This window comes from Pongo pygmaeus, chromosome 16, assembly GCF_028885625.2.
Source record: "Pongo pygmaeus isolate AG05252 chromosome 16, NHGRI_mPonPyg2-v2.0_pri, whole genome shotgun sequence".
Classification (NCBI taxonomy): domain Eukaryota; kingdom Metazoa; phylum Chordata; class Mammalia; order Primates; family Hominidae; genus Pongo; species Pongo pygmaeus.
This window is the reverse complement of record NC_072389.2, coordinates 90,414,840-90,431,683: the sequence shown is the minus strand read 5'-3', so window position 1 is coordinate 90,431,683 and position 16,844 is coordinate 90,414,840. Positions and strand designations below refer to the sequence as shown.

Below are 16,844 nucleotides of genomic sequence, written 5' to 3'. Positions count from 1 at the left end.
GCTCAGGTCTGGGATAAGCCTAATTCTGAGCCTGTTGGTGCTGAGCGGAAGTGGAGCACCAAAATGATGAGGGTCCCTTCATTCAGGCCCAAAGCATGAGAGGGAGGTTAAGGCCAGAGTCTGAGGCCAAGGATTGAGCTCATGGAGAAAGGTGCACACTGCCACCTTCACAACGACCCTCAGATGTGGGCATTTTACTTGCATTTTAGAGACAAAGAAGCAGGAGATAAAAGTGGTGCACTCAGGCCCCACCCTACCACAGCACAGGCCTACCTGTGCTGAGGAGAGGGGATGGTCTGGTGGTAGGTCACTATTTAGAGGGGAGCCGAGAGGACAAGGCTGCCTCCAAAGAGGCCCTGCATGTGGAACCCTGGGACTTCATGCACTGATCTCAGAGCATCTTCCCAGATCCTGTCAGGCATCTGAGTGGCAAGGCCTGGGATGGAGTGGGCTATCTGGGGTCTCCTGGGCCCCACCTGGCACCCTGCAGCCTGCCTGCCTCTAACCTGCGGTCCTATGATCTCCTTCCCGGCAGGTTCTGCCCATCATTGTCTTCTTCAGCTGTGTCATATCGATTCTCTACCACGTGGGCCTCATGCAGTGGGTGATCCTGAAGGTAAGTTCCTGGTGCCCAGGGCCAGGGCTCTCCCAAAGTCACCAGCTCACAGGGTTCACACTCTCCCAGAATACCTTGCTCCCAGAGCCCAAACCTCCCCAAATACACTGCTCCCCAAGCCCACACCCTTCCAGAATCCCCTTTTCCCAGCGCCTCCACCTTCCCAGAATCCCCAGCTCCCAAGTTCCACACCTTTCTGGAATCCCTTGCTCCTGAGGCCCATACCTTCCCAGAATCCCCTACTCTTAGAGTTCACACCTTCCTAGAATCCTTTGCTCCTGAGGTCCATACCTTCCCTGAATCCCCTGCTTCCAGGATCTTCACCCTCACAGAATCTAGTGCTGACCAAATATCCTTTCCCAGGGTCTCCTGTCATGATACTAAAGAGAAATAGCACCAAAGTCTAATGTGGTCTTTGCTGGAGGAAAGGTTGCAGTTTTGAGGCGGCACTGAAAAGGTGTAGAGCGAAGAAAATAATTTATACCGAAAAGATATTGAGAGACTGTAGCAGTGGACCATATTGGCCAGACTTAGCTGGTATAAATGTCAGATCCTGTGCTTATGTTCATAAAATCTGCTGCACAAAACCAGGATGTAGGAGATAGCATTGGACAGCAACAGATAGCATTGGACTTGGCAAAAGATTCCAAGGTTTTAGCTGATTGAGCTCAGAATAAATCAGCAACATCAGATAGCTTCCAGAAATGCAAAAACAACCTGTGGTTATTATCTTTGTTCATTTTCTGTTGCTATAACACAATATCACAGACTGGGTAATTTATAAAGAAAAGACATTTATTTGGCTCATGGCCAAATAGAGGGTATGGTTTCAAGATTGAAACCTTGCCTGGGAAGGCCAAGAGCATGGCACTGACATCTGGTAAGGGCCTTCTTGCTGTATCATAACGTGGTGGAAGGGCAGAAGGCAGAAGTGAGCACACAAGACACAGAGAGATGAGGGCCAAACTTATCCTTTTTATCAGGAGTTCACTCCCATGATAACCAAACTACTCCTGCAATAACAGCATTAATCCATTCATGAGGGCAGATCCTTCATGCCCTAATCACCTCCTCAAGGTCATGCCTCTCAACATCGTTACAATGGCAATCAAATATATATATGTATTTTATTTGGCAATCAAATTTCAACATGAGTTTAGGTGGGGATATTCAAACCATAGCAGTTATGTTAAGAGCACACACAGCATAGCATAAAGGAGGTGATTCTCCCCACACCTGGAGACTGTGTTCAACCAAGAGGACATGATAAACTGAACTAGAAGCAGGAGAGTGAAAGGGATTGAAACCATAACCTCTACAAAATGGTTGAAGGAATAAGGAATGAGCAGCTTGGAGAAGAGGAAGTTAGGGGAGGATAGTTGTCTCCAAATACTTACAGAAGAGAGATTAGGGAAAGGGCAACCTGAGAGGCACCAGCAGTGGAGAGAATTCCAGGGAAGCAGATTTCATCTTGATTAAAAAGAAGAGCTTTCTAGTTGGGCATGATGGCTCACGCCTGTAATCCCAGCACTTTGGGAGGCCAAGGCAGATGGATCACCTAAGGTCAGGAGTTCGAGACCAGTCTGGCCAACATAGTGAAACCTCATCTCTAAGAAAAGAAAAGAAAAAAGCTTTCTAATACAGTGTTTCCCAAAACCTTTTCCACAAAACTCTAGTTCCACAGCATGTTAGTAAATGTTACCAGGCAAAGGTAGCCTAATCCCATGGTCAAATAATTTAGGGAAACTAGGCTAGACATTATGCTATGTAAATTTAAACAGGCTTAATGCAGGACTTCTCAGAGGCTTTACTAAGCTAACGTGTATTGGTAATCTCCAAGGGGTGCGTGTGTGTGTGTGTGTGTGTGTGTGTGCAATTCACAATTCTCAAATATATTTGGCCAGGAATTCCTTTCTGCATTCCTATGGTGAAATGAGTGGCCTTGGGAAGGGGTAAGCCCCCATCAATGAAGGTGTGGAAGAAGAAGATGAATGGGCCTTTTGGGAAAATGTAGATGAAGGGGTCCTACACTGGGCTGGGAGTTGGGAGGAAGGTGGGTAAGGTCTTCCACTCCAGCCCCCTCTGACTCTGGGGTTTGCTGATGTCAGCCCACAAAGAACACTCTGCTTCCTTCTAGATTGCCTGGCTGATGCAAGTCACCATGGGCACCACAGCCACTGAGACCCTGAGTGTGGCTGGAAACATCTTTGTGAGCCAGGTGTGTATGGCAGCCTCCTACTCTCATGCTCATCAGCAGCTTCCCCAAAGAGCGCAGTTTCCCTGGATCCCCAGAGCTCTGATTCAGTCCAAGGAAGAGCCATTTGAACCTTCTCCCAGGGTCATCAAAGTCTGCTGCCCCAGGGATACTCTGTTTGGGGGATGCCTGTGTCATGCCAGGGAGGATGTCATCTGTCTGGCTTCTCTTACCACTCTAGCCCTAGGCGGTCTTCATCAGCCCAAAGACTCACAAATCCTACAGATGGAGTCTAGTTTCTCATTTTACACATGAGGAAACAGGCTCAGGGGATGGGAATCCCTTGACCAAGATCCCACACATATAAGCCACAGCTTCAAATCCTGGTTTTCTTCTTTCTGGTCAGAGTTTTTTCCGCTGCATCATTTTGTCTTTTCTTTTCTCCCTCTTTCTTAAAATGTGTTTTCCAAAGTAAATGTGACTCTGAAAGCACCCTCGGTGCTGAGTCCCTTTCAGAAAGCCTGATCCCCCTGAGGATGGCCCTCTGGAGACTCTGCCAAGGCCTGTCCTGGCCCATCTGCCTAATGTTTGAGTCACCAAGAGACACACTGGTCAAAAGATTCCATATTTCACTGGACAGTTTAGGAAACTTTGGAGAATATTTTTATCTTTTTTGCTATGGTGCATGTGTGTTGATTTGAAAGTTTTTGTTCTGGTTATTTTTTGTTTAGTTTTGTCTTGTTTTTAGCCGATGAAGATAGACATGCTCTCAGATAAATTGTCAAAAAAATCCCTTAAGGTATTCAAAATGAGGCAAAAGAGGAAAACACTATTAAAATGCAAAGCAGTTATTTTATATGAAAGGCTGCAAATGTGTTCCATGTGTTTTGCTGGGAAAATATGTAGGTGAAGGTGACATTGGGCGATGTGAAGCGCTGCCAAGGTGAATTCACTTTGGACAAGCTGTTGATTAAGCTGACCTAGATGCCGAGGTCTACGCCTCATTTCCCCCAAGAGCGGGGAATGGGGAGCCTTCAGGGGTCAGTGGCATCATTTCAACCTCTCTACATGTGGCAGGCCTGGGCCCTCTCCTCTTGTCCATCCACACTCCCTCCCTGCAGGATCACATTTGCCCCATGGCTTTAAACGCTTTAAATGTCTCCCAGGTCCTGCTCTGCAGTCCTGATCTCCCATGAACTCAGGACTGACAGGTCAACTGGCCCCTTGACCGTACACTTGGAGATCTAAGGGGTGTCTCACATTAAGACGCTAAGTCCAAAAACCAGAACTGTTGCTCCCCTCCCTCATCACCCCTGCCCCTCTCAAGCCCTTCCCCTCTCGGCAAGTGGGAACATCTTCCACAGGATGGTTCAGACGGAGCTGGAAGAGCTGCCCTGCCTTCCTCCGCTTCCCCCACTGCGGCATCCAGTCTATCAGCATTCCCACAGCACTGCCTCTGTGGCCCATCTACAACCCCCCACTGCCTGGGCCACCTGCCTCTCACCTGGACACCGCCGTCTCCTCCTACCTCTTCTTCCTTCCCGTACTATCCGTCCTCCACTCATACACCCAAGTGACCCTTCAAACACACAAAGCAGATCATTCCACTCCCGCCTAAGCAAGTGCGCCCCTCACCCTGGCTTCCCAGCCCCTCGGTGGCGCACCTGCCCCTTCTGCCTGTGTCTCAGGCAGCTCCTCCGCGCCCATCTGCAGCAGACATGCTGACTGCTATGGCTTTTGGACCTTGCAGAGCTTCTTGCTGCCTTAGGCCCTCTGCTGTTCGCTTGCCTGGAATGCTGTGCTATCAAACCACGTCACTGGCTCCTTCAGGTCTCAGCCAACCCTAACCTAATGTCACCTCCTCAGAGAGGCCTTTGCCGATTTCTCGGTTTCTTTGTTTTTGTTTTCTGGGATGGAGTCTCACTCTGTCACCTAGGCTGGAGCGCAGTGGCACAATCTTTGGCTCACTGCAACCTCCACCTCCCGGGTTCAAGCGATTCTCGTGCCTTAGCCTCCCTAGTAGCTGGGATTACCGACATGTGTCACCATGCCTGGCTAATTTTTGTATTTTTAATTGAGACGGGGTTTCACCATGTTGGCCAGGCTGGTCAGGAACTCCTGACCTCAGGTGATCCCACCACCTCAGCCTCCCAAAGTGCTTGGATTACAGATGTGAGCCACCGTGCCTGGCCTACTCAGTTTTAAACACCCCTAACCAGTAGGCATTCTCACACATATCTTCATAGCTTTCATCACTGTCTAAAATGACATTGCTTACCTGCTTGGTTCCTTGTTGATTATCTGTATCCTCCCACCACCTGCTAAAGCCCCCCTCCTGCCCTCCACTGCTCCCAGGATATAAGCCCCATGAAGACAGGGACTTTATCCTGTTGACCCCATGTTCCTATTCTATAGAACAGTGCCTGGAACACAGTAGGTGCTCAATAACTAGTTACTGAGTGAGTAATGAAGGGCTTCGGGCTGCCCAGATGCCCAGAAATGCACCCCTCATCCAATGCCCAAGCTCCTTTCTTTTCGGCCACCACTGTGGCTGCCAGAGAGCTTGGGCCTGCAGCAGGACCTGCTTCCCATCCCTTTACATGAACAGGAGTCATTCCTGGAACCCCTAGGAACCTCTTTTGCTCTCCTGGAAAATGGAGATGCCCAATTCTGTCTCAGAAGGTTGTGAGTAACAAAGGTGATGTGCTTAGCGGGGTGCCTGGCACGTGGCAGACCATCGACACAGGGGAGCATTGTCAGGCTGGGAGGGAGGGATGGGGGTCCTTCTGCAGAGGTAGACAATGCTGAGGTTCAGAGAGGCTCAGCCAAGTACAGACCCTGGTCCTTACCCCATCCTGCTGCCTCTTACCGTGGGACTCCCCGGCACTCACTGTGACCTGTGGAGGGGGAGGGTGTGCCCAACCACCCCCACCCTACTTTTCTGACATCTTTTCTGTTTGCAGACCGAGGCTCCATTACTGATCCGGCCCTACTTGGCAGACATGACACTCTCTGAAGTCCACGTTGTCATGACCGGAGGTTACGCCACCATTGCTGGCAGCCTGCTGGGCGCCTACATCTCCTTTGGGGTAGGTAGAGCCCTCCTGCTTGGCTGTGTTGAGGAACTGAAGCCCATCTTTGTGGGAGCCCCACACAGCTCCTGGCCAGAGCAGCCCTCGGATCTTCTCTCTTGGGCCTGCTGTGCTGGCAAGAGGAGTGGCTTCCCCTGAGCCCGGTGGGCTGGACCATTTGCTCAGGCTTTGTGCATGGCCACCTGGGGCAAAACTTCCCGGTGTTCCATTTGCTGAGTGCATACTAGGTACCAGGCAGTATGCTAGGTGTTTTAATATCCCCATTTTCCAGATGAGAAAATTGAGGCTCCAGAGTAAGTGAGATGCCAAACCCAGATCTGTCTGACTCCAAAATTCGTGCTCATTTCTCCAGTCTCACACCTGGGCTGTCCCTAGAGATCCATCCTACTCCTTCCCTCCTCCCCTTCTCCACACTCTTTCTGGCTCAAGTCCTGCCTCTGCTCCTAAATTATTGCCTGCGCAGTTTACAAAGCACAAAGCATTTGTAGGTCAAATTCCAGTGGTGTGAATTAGGCCCTTAAAGCAATCACAATGTTACTGCATGGCGGGCAGAGGGGAATTCTCAAATGCATCCCTCACAAAACGCCCAGTAATAATGCTTTACATTTGTAAAACACCTTGTGCTTTCACATTTGTGCTTTCACAGGCAAATCTTCAAAGGTCTCAAATTTATTTCCTTAATGATCAAAGAAATTCTTGCTTATTGCAGAAACAAATAAGTTTTTAAATCTCTTAACCCCACTTCCCACGGGTAACTGCTTTTATTTTTTTGTTTTTTATTAAATTTTTTTTTTTTTTTTTTTTTTTGAGACGGAGTCTTGCTCTGTTGCCAGGCTGAAGTGCAGCGGCGCAATCTTGGCTGACTGCAACCTCCAGCTCCCTGGTTCAAGCATTTCTCCTGCCTCAGTGTCCTGAGTAGCACGCCCCACCACACCCAGCTAATTTTTTTTTTTTTTGTATTTTTAGTAGAGACAGAGTTTCACCATGTTGGCCAGGATGGTCTCGAACTCCTGACCTTGTGATCTGCCCACCTCAGCCTCCCATAGTGCTGGGGTTACAGGCATGAGCCACCGCGCCTGGCCTGGTAACTGCTTTTAATAGCTTAGAACACCTATTCTGAAAGTGGGGTCCATGGACCAGCATTGTCAGCATCACCTGCGAACTTGTTAGAAATGCAAATTCTTGGGCCCACCCTAGACCTGCTGAATCAGAAACGACGAGGGAGGCCAAGGCGGGTGGATCACCTGAGGTCAGGAATTTGAGAGCAGCCCGGCCAACATGGCGAAATCTCATCTCTACTAAAAATACAAAAAAAATAGCTGGCCGTGGTGGTGGGTGCTTGTAATCCTAGCTGCTTGGGAGGCTGAAGCAGGAGAATCACTTGAAACTGGGAGGCGGAGGTTGCAGTGAACTGAGATCGCACCACTGCACAGTAGCCTGAGCAGCAGAGTGAGACTGTGTCTCGGAAAAAAAAAAAAAAAAAAGAAAAGAAATGCTGGGGGTGGGACCAGCATACTGCAGTGCAACAGGCCTCGCAGGTGATTCTGATGCTTGCCCAATTTGAGACCACTGACCTAAATGTCATTCCAAACCTTTCTGTGTAAGTAGTCTTTTAGGTATATACACCTGAGTACTCACATACTTTCTCTCTTTTTTTTTTTTTAATAAAAGATGAGAATCATTGATCAGGAAAAAATAGTTCATAAATTATAAAAAGGTATTCAAGCTCACTGATGTTCAAAGGAATTAAAGCCATAATAACTTATCTTTCTTCTAAGTGATATGCAACCCTTTACGTGCCTCCAAATGGCAAGAGTGTGTGGTACTCACCCACTCATGGTAAGAGTTTAATTTACTGTAACGTTTTTGGTGAATGCCTATCAGTCTATTTATTTTTTATTTATTTTATTTTATATATATAATATTTTATTATTTTATCATATATCACTTTTAAATTTTTTATTTATATAATAAATTATATTTTTATTATATAGAGCACTTAAAAATATTAATTTTTTCTTTTTTAACTCTCCACATGACACCAACATGTATTTATATATATATATTGAGATAGAGTTTCCCTCTGTTACTCAAGCTGGAGCACAGTGGTGCAATCACAGCTCACCATAGCCTCAAACTGCTGGACTCAAGCAATCCTCCCACCTCAGCCTCCTGAGTAGCTGGGACTACATACGTGCACCACCACCCCTGGCTATTTTTTTTTTTTTTTTTGGTAGAGATGGGAGAGATGGGATCTTGCTATGTTGCTCAGGCTGGTCTTAAACTCCTGGGCTCAAGCAATCCTCCTGCCTTGGCCTCCCAAAATATTAGGATTACAGGCATGAGCCACTGCATCCAGCTTCAATCACTTTAAAAATACTCTTTCCCTTTGATCCAGCTAGAAAAATTGTGATATAGGGATATTCTCACAAGTGTTCAAGAAATGCAAAATTTCAACATTTGCAAAAGCAAGAAAACTGGACAGCCTAAATGCCCAGCAGTACAGTCATGAGCTGGGTAAGTTGCTCCACACAAGGTGGTAGCATTCAGCATGAGAGCGTGGTGGCCTGTGTGTGTTGATTTGGAGATTGACCCTGCCCTGCCTTCGCCTGACCCCCAGACTCTCTGGATGGTGTGTGTGTGTGTGTGTGTGTGTGTGTGTGTGTGTGTGTGTGTGTGTGTGTGTCGGGGGAGTGGTGGGCGGTGACCAGAAAATGATCTACACTGTCTACTTCTTTAGTCCCAGATTCCACCTGTCTCTCTCATCTCTGTCCCTGGGGATGATGAGAGATGGGTGAACAAACAGCCAGCCTGCCCCTCCATCTCTCTTTCACTCCGGACGCCTGGACCACACCAAGAAGCTCAGCTCTACATCCCACAGAGCTGTCTGGGCAGGGCTGGCTGTTGCGTGACTTTTCAAGAAGTCCCCTTGGGCTCAGGGGCTTTGGTTTCTGGCCTGGCACCCTCCCATCTAGAATTCTAGAGACTGTCATCTGGTTTGCACCTGTCTTGCTGAGGCCTAGAAAGGGCTCATTAAAACTGGCGCACCCATCCACCCCACCACCAATTGTTTTTGGAAGTGTAGGGGCCAAGGGAAAATTTCCCCTACGCCCTCTGAAGTTTTACTGAAAAATCAGCTCACAAAAGGGAGATTAACAGGCGAAAGGCACACAAATTTATTTAATGTATACACACGGCAGCCTTCAGAATGAAGACCCAAAGATACAGGGAAAATTGTCCATTTTAATGCTCAGGTTCAACAAAGTATGGACGGCCACATAGAATTGGACAAACAGAGTGTGATCTAATACTAATCCACGGATGGAGGAAAAACAGCAAAGCCTGTCTGTGTAGACTCTTCTTGGCCTCTCTGAGCATTTCTTCCTTCTGGGTATGGGGCAAGATCCTCTCTGGAAGGGGGAGTCTTATGACCTACAGTCAAACAAGGTAGGTCAGATAATTTAATTTCTCTATTGCCACTTTTTACCCAGAAAGGCAGAGGGAAGTTAGAGCAATGTTTTTAGGCTTTATGGCTGGCTTTGGGGAAAAGGGCTTCTGGTCTCTGTGCCCTGACTTAGAGAAGGGGAATTCTAGTTTTTATGGCTAGGCTTGAAGGAGAATTGGACTGAGAAATGGGAGGGCAGGAGAGAAAAACTTCTTCTGAGGCTGCTTCTGAGCCCTTCATTCTAGGTTGTGTTTTCAGAGTCCCAACAGAAGGAATTTGATATTTCAAAAATGGAAACCCTAAACTTTGTTCCTGAAATTTTTTTTTCATGGCAGGATGTTGGGTGAGGGGATGCCATAATATTTTCAGAACTTAGAGCTTTAAATGTCTTAACCTTGTTCTGGTCCCCTTAGCCAACGAAAAGAATAACCCTGGTGTTCTTCCTAGTCATTACTTAGAACTTAAACCCTGGAAGAATGCTCGCCCATTTCCACAACCTGGCTTAAAACTCAGCCCTCTTTTCTTCCCTTTCTCAGGCAAAAGTCCAGGCCCAGCCCTGGGCAGTCTGGCTTCCCCATTGACAGGGCCTGGGTACCCACTTCCCTTTAGCTGCACAGAATGAGCAGGGGCAGCCAGACTTCAAACCAGACCTCAAACCAGACTTCAAACTATAGCTGGCCCAGAGGAAAAGCACCTAACAAACCTTCCTTCCCTTCAATCTCTGGATCTGCCCGTCTTGTCTCCAGAGCAGCTCTCTTCTGCCCCCACCTGGCTCATGACAGTCACTGCACCAGCCCTGTACTCCACTCCCTCTAACTTCCTTCCCCAGTCAGTTCCTCAGTATCTTTGGCTCTGCCCTCAGCCCCTGAATCCCAGAAGGGTCTCTCTTGCCCTTTCCTTCAAGCTCCCAGGTTCTTTTTTTTTTTTTTTTTGAGACAGAGTCTCCCTCTGTTGCCCAGGCTGGAGTGCAGTGGCTTGATCTCAGCTCACTATAACCTCCATCTCCCAGGTTCAAGCAATTCTCCTGCCTCAGCCTCCCAAGTAGCTGGGATTACAGGCATGCGCCACCACTCCCAGCTAATTTGTGTATTTTTAGTAGAGACGGGGTTTCACCATTTTGGCCAGGCTGTCCTTGAACTCCTGACCTCAGGTGATCCACCTGCCTCCCAAACTGCTGGGATTACAGGCATGAGCCACTGCACCCGGCATCCAAGCTCCCAGATTCTTAAAACCACTTTGTTGCTCAATCTCTGGTTCCCTTCTCTGCACATCCCTCCTATTGCTAATATCTGGATATTTCTAGATCTCCACTGTCCTATACAGTAGCCACCAAACACACATAGCTATTGAGCACTTGAAATGTGGCTAGTCGTATTGAAAAAATTTTAAGATGTTTTATTAATTTTCAATTTTTATTTTGTCATCCATATTCATAGTTTTATATTGATTACATGGGTGGAAAGAAAATATTTTGGATATATTGAATTAAATAAGACATTATTAAAATTAATTTAACCTATTTCTTTTTCCTTTTTAAAATGTGGCTATGGCTGGGCGCAGTGGCTCACGCCTGTAATTCCAGCACTTTGGGAGGCCGAGGCAGGTGGATCACCTGAGGTCAGGAATTCAAGACCAGCCTGGGCAACATGGAGAAACCCTGTCTCTACAAAAATACAAAAATTAGCCAGGTATGATGTCAGGTGCCTGTAATCCCAGCTACTCAGGAGGCTGAGGCGGGAGAATTGCTTGAACCCGGGAGGCAGAGGTTGCAGTGAGCCGAGATCGTGCCATTGCACTCCAGCCTGAGCAACACAGCAAGACTCTGTTTCAAAAAAAAAAAAAAAAAATGTGGCTACTAGGCTGGGTGCAGTGGCTCATGCCTGTCATTCCAGTACTTTGGGAGGCCAAGGCAGGAGGATGGCTGAGACCAGGAGCTTGAGACCAGCATGGGCAACATAGGGAGACCCCTATCTCCACAAAAAATTTAAAAAATAAAAAATTACTTGGGCATGGTGGCACACATCTATAGTCCCAGGTATTGGGGAGGCTGAAGTGGGAGGAACTTGAGCCCAGGAGGTCAAGGCTATAGTGAGCCATGATCATGCCATTACACTCCAGCCTGGGTGACAGAGCGAGACCCTTTGGGTCAGAGAGAGAAGGGTCATGGGCGGGCGTGGGCCCTGGGATGCTAGGATGGAAGGCTCTCCTGACCAGGTGCCTAGGAGGCAGGGCTGGGGAATGTCACAGCCCTGCAGAGTAGCTGGCAGTGTGGAGGTGGGTGTGGGCTGGCCCAGTGCCCAGGGAGTCCTGCCTGTGCAGGATTCAGCCCTTTCCATGATGAGCTGGAAACTAGCAACTGCAGCATTTGAGGCTGTGACCACAACTGGGTCACCCAAGGAACAGTGTCCAGGAATGTGACAACTGCAGGGTGTGTTCTCTGCTGTGACTCAGGTTTACAAACCAGATGTGATCTACAAGTCAGAGGAAGGAGCAGGGTCCTGCCTGGTGGAGGGAAAATCCCAAGATTCCAGGTGTGGCACCATCCCAGCTGGTGCTGGGCAACTGAGGAGGAAGCAGATGAAGTCCCAAAGCCCAGCCCAGAAAGTCCAGAGAGGACACCTGCCCCAAGTGGGTTTCATCCAGCAAGGCACAGGGGCCCAGGCTTGCACACCCAGTGTCCACACAGGGCCCTGGGGAGGTATCAGGCTGCTGCCAATTCTTGTCCATGTTTTAAGGAGTTTTGTCGATCATTAAAAAGAAACAACTGGGGTTTAGAAAAAGAAGAAGGACACAATACCTGGGATTCAGAGCCTGAGAGGGTCTCCAGCCTGGCTTCTCAGCAGCAGGACTGGCACTTCCCTGAGATGGTAATGAGGGGCGCCCACGATCTGCCCTCTGCTTTTTTTTTTTTTTTTTTTTTGAGATGGAGTCTCTGTCGCCCAGGCTGGAGTGCTCGGCTCACTGCAACCTCTGCCTCCCGGGTTCTATCCATTCTCGTGCCTCAGCCTCCCAAATAGCTAGGATTACAGTCACCCACCACCACACCAGGCTAATTTTTGGTTTTTTTGAGATAGAGTCTAGCACTATTGCCTGGGCTGGAGTGCAATAGTGCGATCTTGGTTCATTGCAACCTCCGCCTCCTGGGTTTAAGTGATTCTCCTGCCTCAGCCTCCCGAGTAGCTGGGATTACAGGCACACACCACCACACCCGGATAATTTTTCTCTATTTTTAGTAGAGATGGGGTTTCACTATGCTGGCAAGACTGGTCTCGAACTCCTGACCTCGTGATCCTCCCACCTCGGCCTCCTAAAGTGCTAGGATAACAGGTGTGAGCCACCGTGCCTGGCCTAATTTTTGTATTTTTAGTAGAGATGGGGTTTCACCATGTTGGCTAGGCTGATCTCGAACTCCTGACCTCAAGTGACCTGCCCGCCTTGGCCTCCCAAAATGCTGGGATTACAGGCATGAGCCACTGTGCCTGGCCTGCCCTCTGCTTTTATTAGCCTGAGTGTCTGTCTTCAACTTACCTCCCTCCTCCTTTTTATCTTCATTTAACACCTTAGAACGCAGTTGGCTTATTACAAACTTTAAGAAGAAACATCTATTTTGCTTTTTTGTTTATTAAAAAAATATTATTGTGGACATTTTGAAAGATACCAAAACACCTGTAATCCCAGCACTTTGGGAGGCCAAGGCGGGCGGATCGTGTGCTCAGGAGATTGAGACCATCCTGGCTAACACAGTGAAATCCCGTCTCTACTGAAAATACAAAAAAAAAAAATTAGCTGGGCGTGGTGGCAGGCGCCTGTAGTCCCAGCTACTTGGGAGGCTGAGGCAGGAGAATGGCGTGAAGCCGGGAGGCGGAGTTTGCAGTGAGCCAAGATCGCACCTCTGCACTCCAGACTGGGCAACAGAGTGAGACTCCGTCTCAAAAAAAAAAAAAAAAAAGAAAAAGAAAAGAAAAGAAAGATACCAAAATGCAGAAAGAAAAGAAAATCGGCCAGGAATGGTGGCTCATGCCTGTAATCCCAGCACTTTGGGAGGCCCAGGTGGGCAGATCACGAGGTCAGGAGTTCGAGACTAGCCTGGCCAACATGGTGAAATGCCATCTCTACTAAAAATACAAAAATTAGCTGGGCGTGGTGGTGCACACCTGTAATCCCAGCTACTCTGGAGGCTGAGGGAGGAGAATTGCTTAAACCCAGGAGGCGGAGGTTGCAGTGAGCCAAGATTGTACCACTGCACTCCAGCCTGGGCGACAGAGCAAGACTCTGTCTTGGAAAAAAAAATAAAGCAAGAAAGAAAATCACCCCTGGCCCCAGTAGCCAGGGACAGTCAATTCATTGCCGTTTTGGTATATTTCTTTCTTTTCATGCGTCGTTTTGGAGTTTGTTTCCCGCTGCCCCCAGTTTTGGTTCTTCTCTACCTGCAATGTTGTGGGCCCTTTCCCACTTCAATGTGAGGCCTTGATGACCATCATTTTCAATGACAGCCTGATGATGCTTAGCCGGTCTCCCATTGTTAGATGTCTGAGTTGGTTCTAGTTTCCCTGCTTGGTAAATGACACAGTGATACAGGGAAACGTGTCATATTTCTCTGTGGAAAAGAACAGAGAAGCAAAGGGTTTGGGGTCCCATTGAAGACAAAAATTCAGGAAGGGAGAATCCCAGGGGCCGACATTGCTCTGCCATCTTGCTGGGAGTGGTTTTCACAGCGTGGCTCCCAGAAGGAGACTGAGGGCCAAACGGTGGCTGTCGTAGAGGAGATTTCCTGAGAAGGAGTTCTCAAACTGCAGGACTGGATGTGATGGATTGCCTTGCAGTGGTGAGTTCCCCGTCACAGTAAGCATTCAAAGAGAGAGGCTAGAGAGGGAGTACCTTCCTACGCTAGTACATACCTACACTAAGGTGGAATTGGGTTAGCTCTTAAATCCATTTCATTTCCACTCTTAGGTTCTAGAGCTTTGTCTGAAACCATTATAAATTCCTCCACTAAGGGGGAAATCTCAGCTAACGGGGATTAGTGGTCAACAGTGACAGCCTAAAAAGGAAGAAAGAACCTTGAACTTGGAGCCAAAAGATGTGATGGGCTCTAATTCCTTCTCTTCCTTTATTTTGGGAAGCCATATTTAATCCTTTGGAGTCTCAGTTTTCTTGTCTGTAAAATGAGGATAACAATATTTGTCATTCCTAACTTAGGGAAGCACCAGGAAGAAATAGAAGGTCCTATACATACAGCTTGTGACCTTCTACACATAAAAGGTATTATTATTATTAGTGATGACAGCAGTTATGACAATGAGGACATATCAGTGGGACAGACTATACATGTGCCCTTGCTGCCCTGGGCCGCACTCCTTGGTCGCCAGCATTTCTTCTGACTGTCCACCTAGAACCTGCACTCTCACTCTTGCAGATCGATGCCACCTCGTTGATTGCAGCCTCCGTGATGGCTGCCCCTTGTGCTTTGGCCCTCTCCAAGCTGGTCTACCCAGAGGTGGAGGAGTCCAAGTTTAGGAGGGAGGAAGGAGTGAAACTGACCTATGGGTGAGCACAGCAGGAGGTCCTGCAGAGGGGGTAGTGGTACAAGGTGGGGGAGCAAAGCAGAGGGTCCCGTTCTCTCTGTCCATCACTGTCTTCCACTAGCCTGGGCCCATCTCTCCACTTTCCCTGCCCTGGTTTTGGCTTCATTTGCTGTCTTAGTCCATTTTCTGTTGCTTATAACAGAAATCCTGAAACTGGATACTTTATAAAGAATAAGAATTTATTTCTTACAGTTATGGAGGCTGAGAAGTCCAAGGTCGAGGGGTCGTATCTGGCGAGAGCCTTCTTGCTGCTGGGGATTCTGCAGAGTCCCAAGGTGGGGCAGGGCATCACATGGTGAGGGGTTGAGGGGTGCCAGGCAGGGAACTGAGCATGCTAGCTCAGATCTCTCTTCCTCTTCTTAAGAAGCCACCAGTCAAGGCCAGGTGTGATGGTTCATGCCTGTAATCCCAGCACTTTGGGAGGCTGAGGCAGGCAAATCACTTAAGGTCAGGAGTTCGAGACCAGCCTGGCCAACATGGTGAAAACCCATCTCTACTAAAAATACAAAAGTTAGCCAGGCATAGAGGCTCACGCCTGTAATTCCAGCTACTTGGGGACGAGAGAATTGCTTGAATGCGGGAGGTGGAGGTTGCAGTGAGCCTAGGTCACACCACTGCACTCCAGCCTGGGCAACAGAGCGAAACTCCGTCTCAAAAACAAAACAAAAAGCTACCAGTCCTACTCCCATGATAACCCATTATCTCATTAATCCATTAATCCAACATTCAGGAATGGATTAATCCATTCAGGACGGCAGAGCCCTCATGACCCAATCACCTCTTAAAGGCCCCACCTCTCAATACTGCCACATTGGGGATTAAGTTTCAACATGAGTTCTCGAAGGACAAACATTCAGACCATAGCATTTGCAAAAATGCACACTCCAGTTCTCACATCTTAATTTCCAGTCTCTGACCAGCAGGAAACAATGGACTGGGCAAGGCTTGGGAGTGTGGCCTGGTTCTTGGGTCTGTGGCCTGGTGTGTGTACATGTTGAGGAGAGTCATAGAAAGGCCCCATGCCCCCATCTCTAGGTGCCTGAGCTCTGACCGCCAGAGTGTCAACCACACATTGACATGCTGAGTGCCATTTTTGATTTCACTCACCTCCTAACATCCCGTCATAGTCTTAATAACTGTTAGGTGACATTTAAACCTTAAACAATGTTGAAAAGGCACCACATTGGACACTTGTGCTTGGGCACAGTGGACGACCCCAACCGTACAACCTTCTGAGGCACTAGAGCAGCGCTGTCCCATGGAAATGTAATGTGAGGCACCTGTCATTTTCTAGTAGTTGTCTTTTAAAAAGTGAAAAGAAATGGGTGATTTTAATAACCCATTTTACTTAACCCTGTATACCCCAAAGTATTGTCATTTCAACATGTAACCAGTATAATAATTATTGAGATATTTTGCATTTTTTGGTACTAAATCCTCAGAATCTGGTCTGTATTTTGTACAACACAATTCAGACAGCCTCCTGTCACATGTGGCTGATGGCTTCCATCTTGGACAGTTCAGCACTAGAAACCTGGATCTTATCCCGGTGCTTTGACCAGCCACTTTTTCTCTCTGGGTCTCAGGGAAAATTAGGATTTCCCGCTCTGAAATGCTCTTCCAGGGTTCCTATTTGAGCCTATAGGATAGGGACCCTTGCTGGTTGTGAAGACAGGCCAGTAATGATCATTCTTGATCCCAACAACAGAGATGCTCAGAACCTCATAGAAGCAGCCAGCACTGGGGCTGCCATCTCCGTGAAGGTGGTCGCCAACATCGCTGCCAACCTGATTGCGTTCCTGGCTATGCTGGACTTCATCAATGCTGCCCTCTCCTGGCTGGGAGACATGGTGGACGTCCAAGGGCTCAGCTTCCAGGTGCGTTTCTGGCCACCACGCTTAGTCTGTAGAGA

General features: G+C 48.1%; 1 protein-coding gene across 11 annotated transcripts in view; it reads left to right on the top strand.

Annotated features, from left to right (window-relative positions):
• Positions 1-16,844, top strand: part of SLC28A1 (solute carrier family 28 member 1) — a 70,622-nt gene that overhangs the window by 36,204 nt on the left and 17,574 nt on the right. For 9 of the 11 annotated variants that reach the window (XR_008494104.2, XR_010123998.1, XR_008494105.2 and 6 more), the window contains 5 exons: positions 536-616; positions 2,754-2,834; positions 5,774-5,899; positions 14,764-14,894; positions 16,641-16,809. Coding sequence is in view for 7 of the 11 variants with exons in the window: in XM_054450989.2 (XP_054306964.1) it covers positions 536-616; positions 2,754-2,834; positions 5,774-5,899; positions 14,764-14,894; positions 16,641-16,809 (588 nt within the window). In the remaining 4 variants the exon portion in view is untranslated. Of the gene's footprint in view, positions 1-535; positions 617-2,753; positions 2,835-5,773; positions 5,900-9,156; positions 9,619-9,883; positions 10,219-14,763; positions 14,895-16,640; positions 16,810-16,844 lie in introns of those variants that run through there. The other 2 variants (XR_008494107.2, XM_054450992.2) reach the window with 2 other exon arrangements.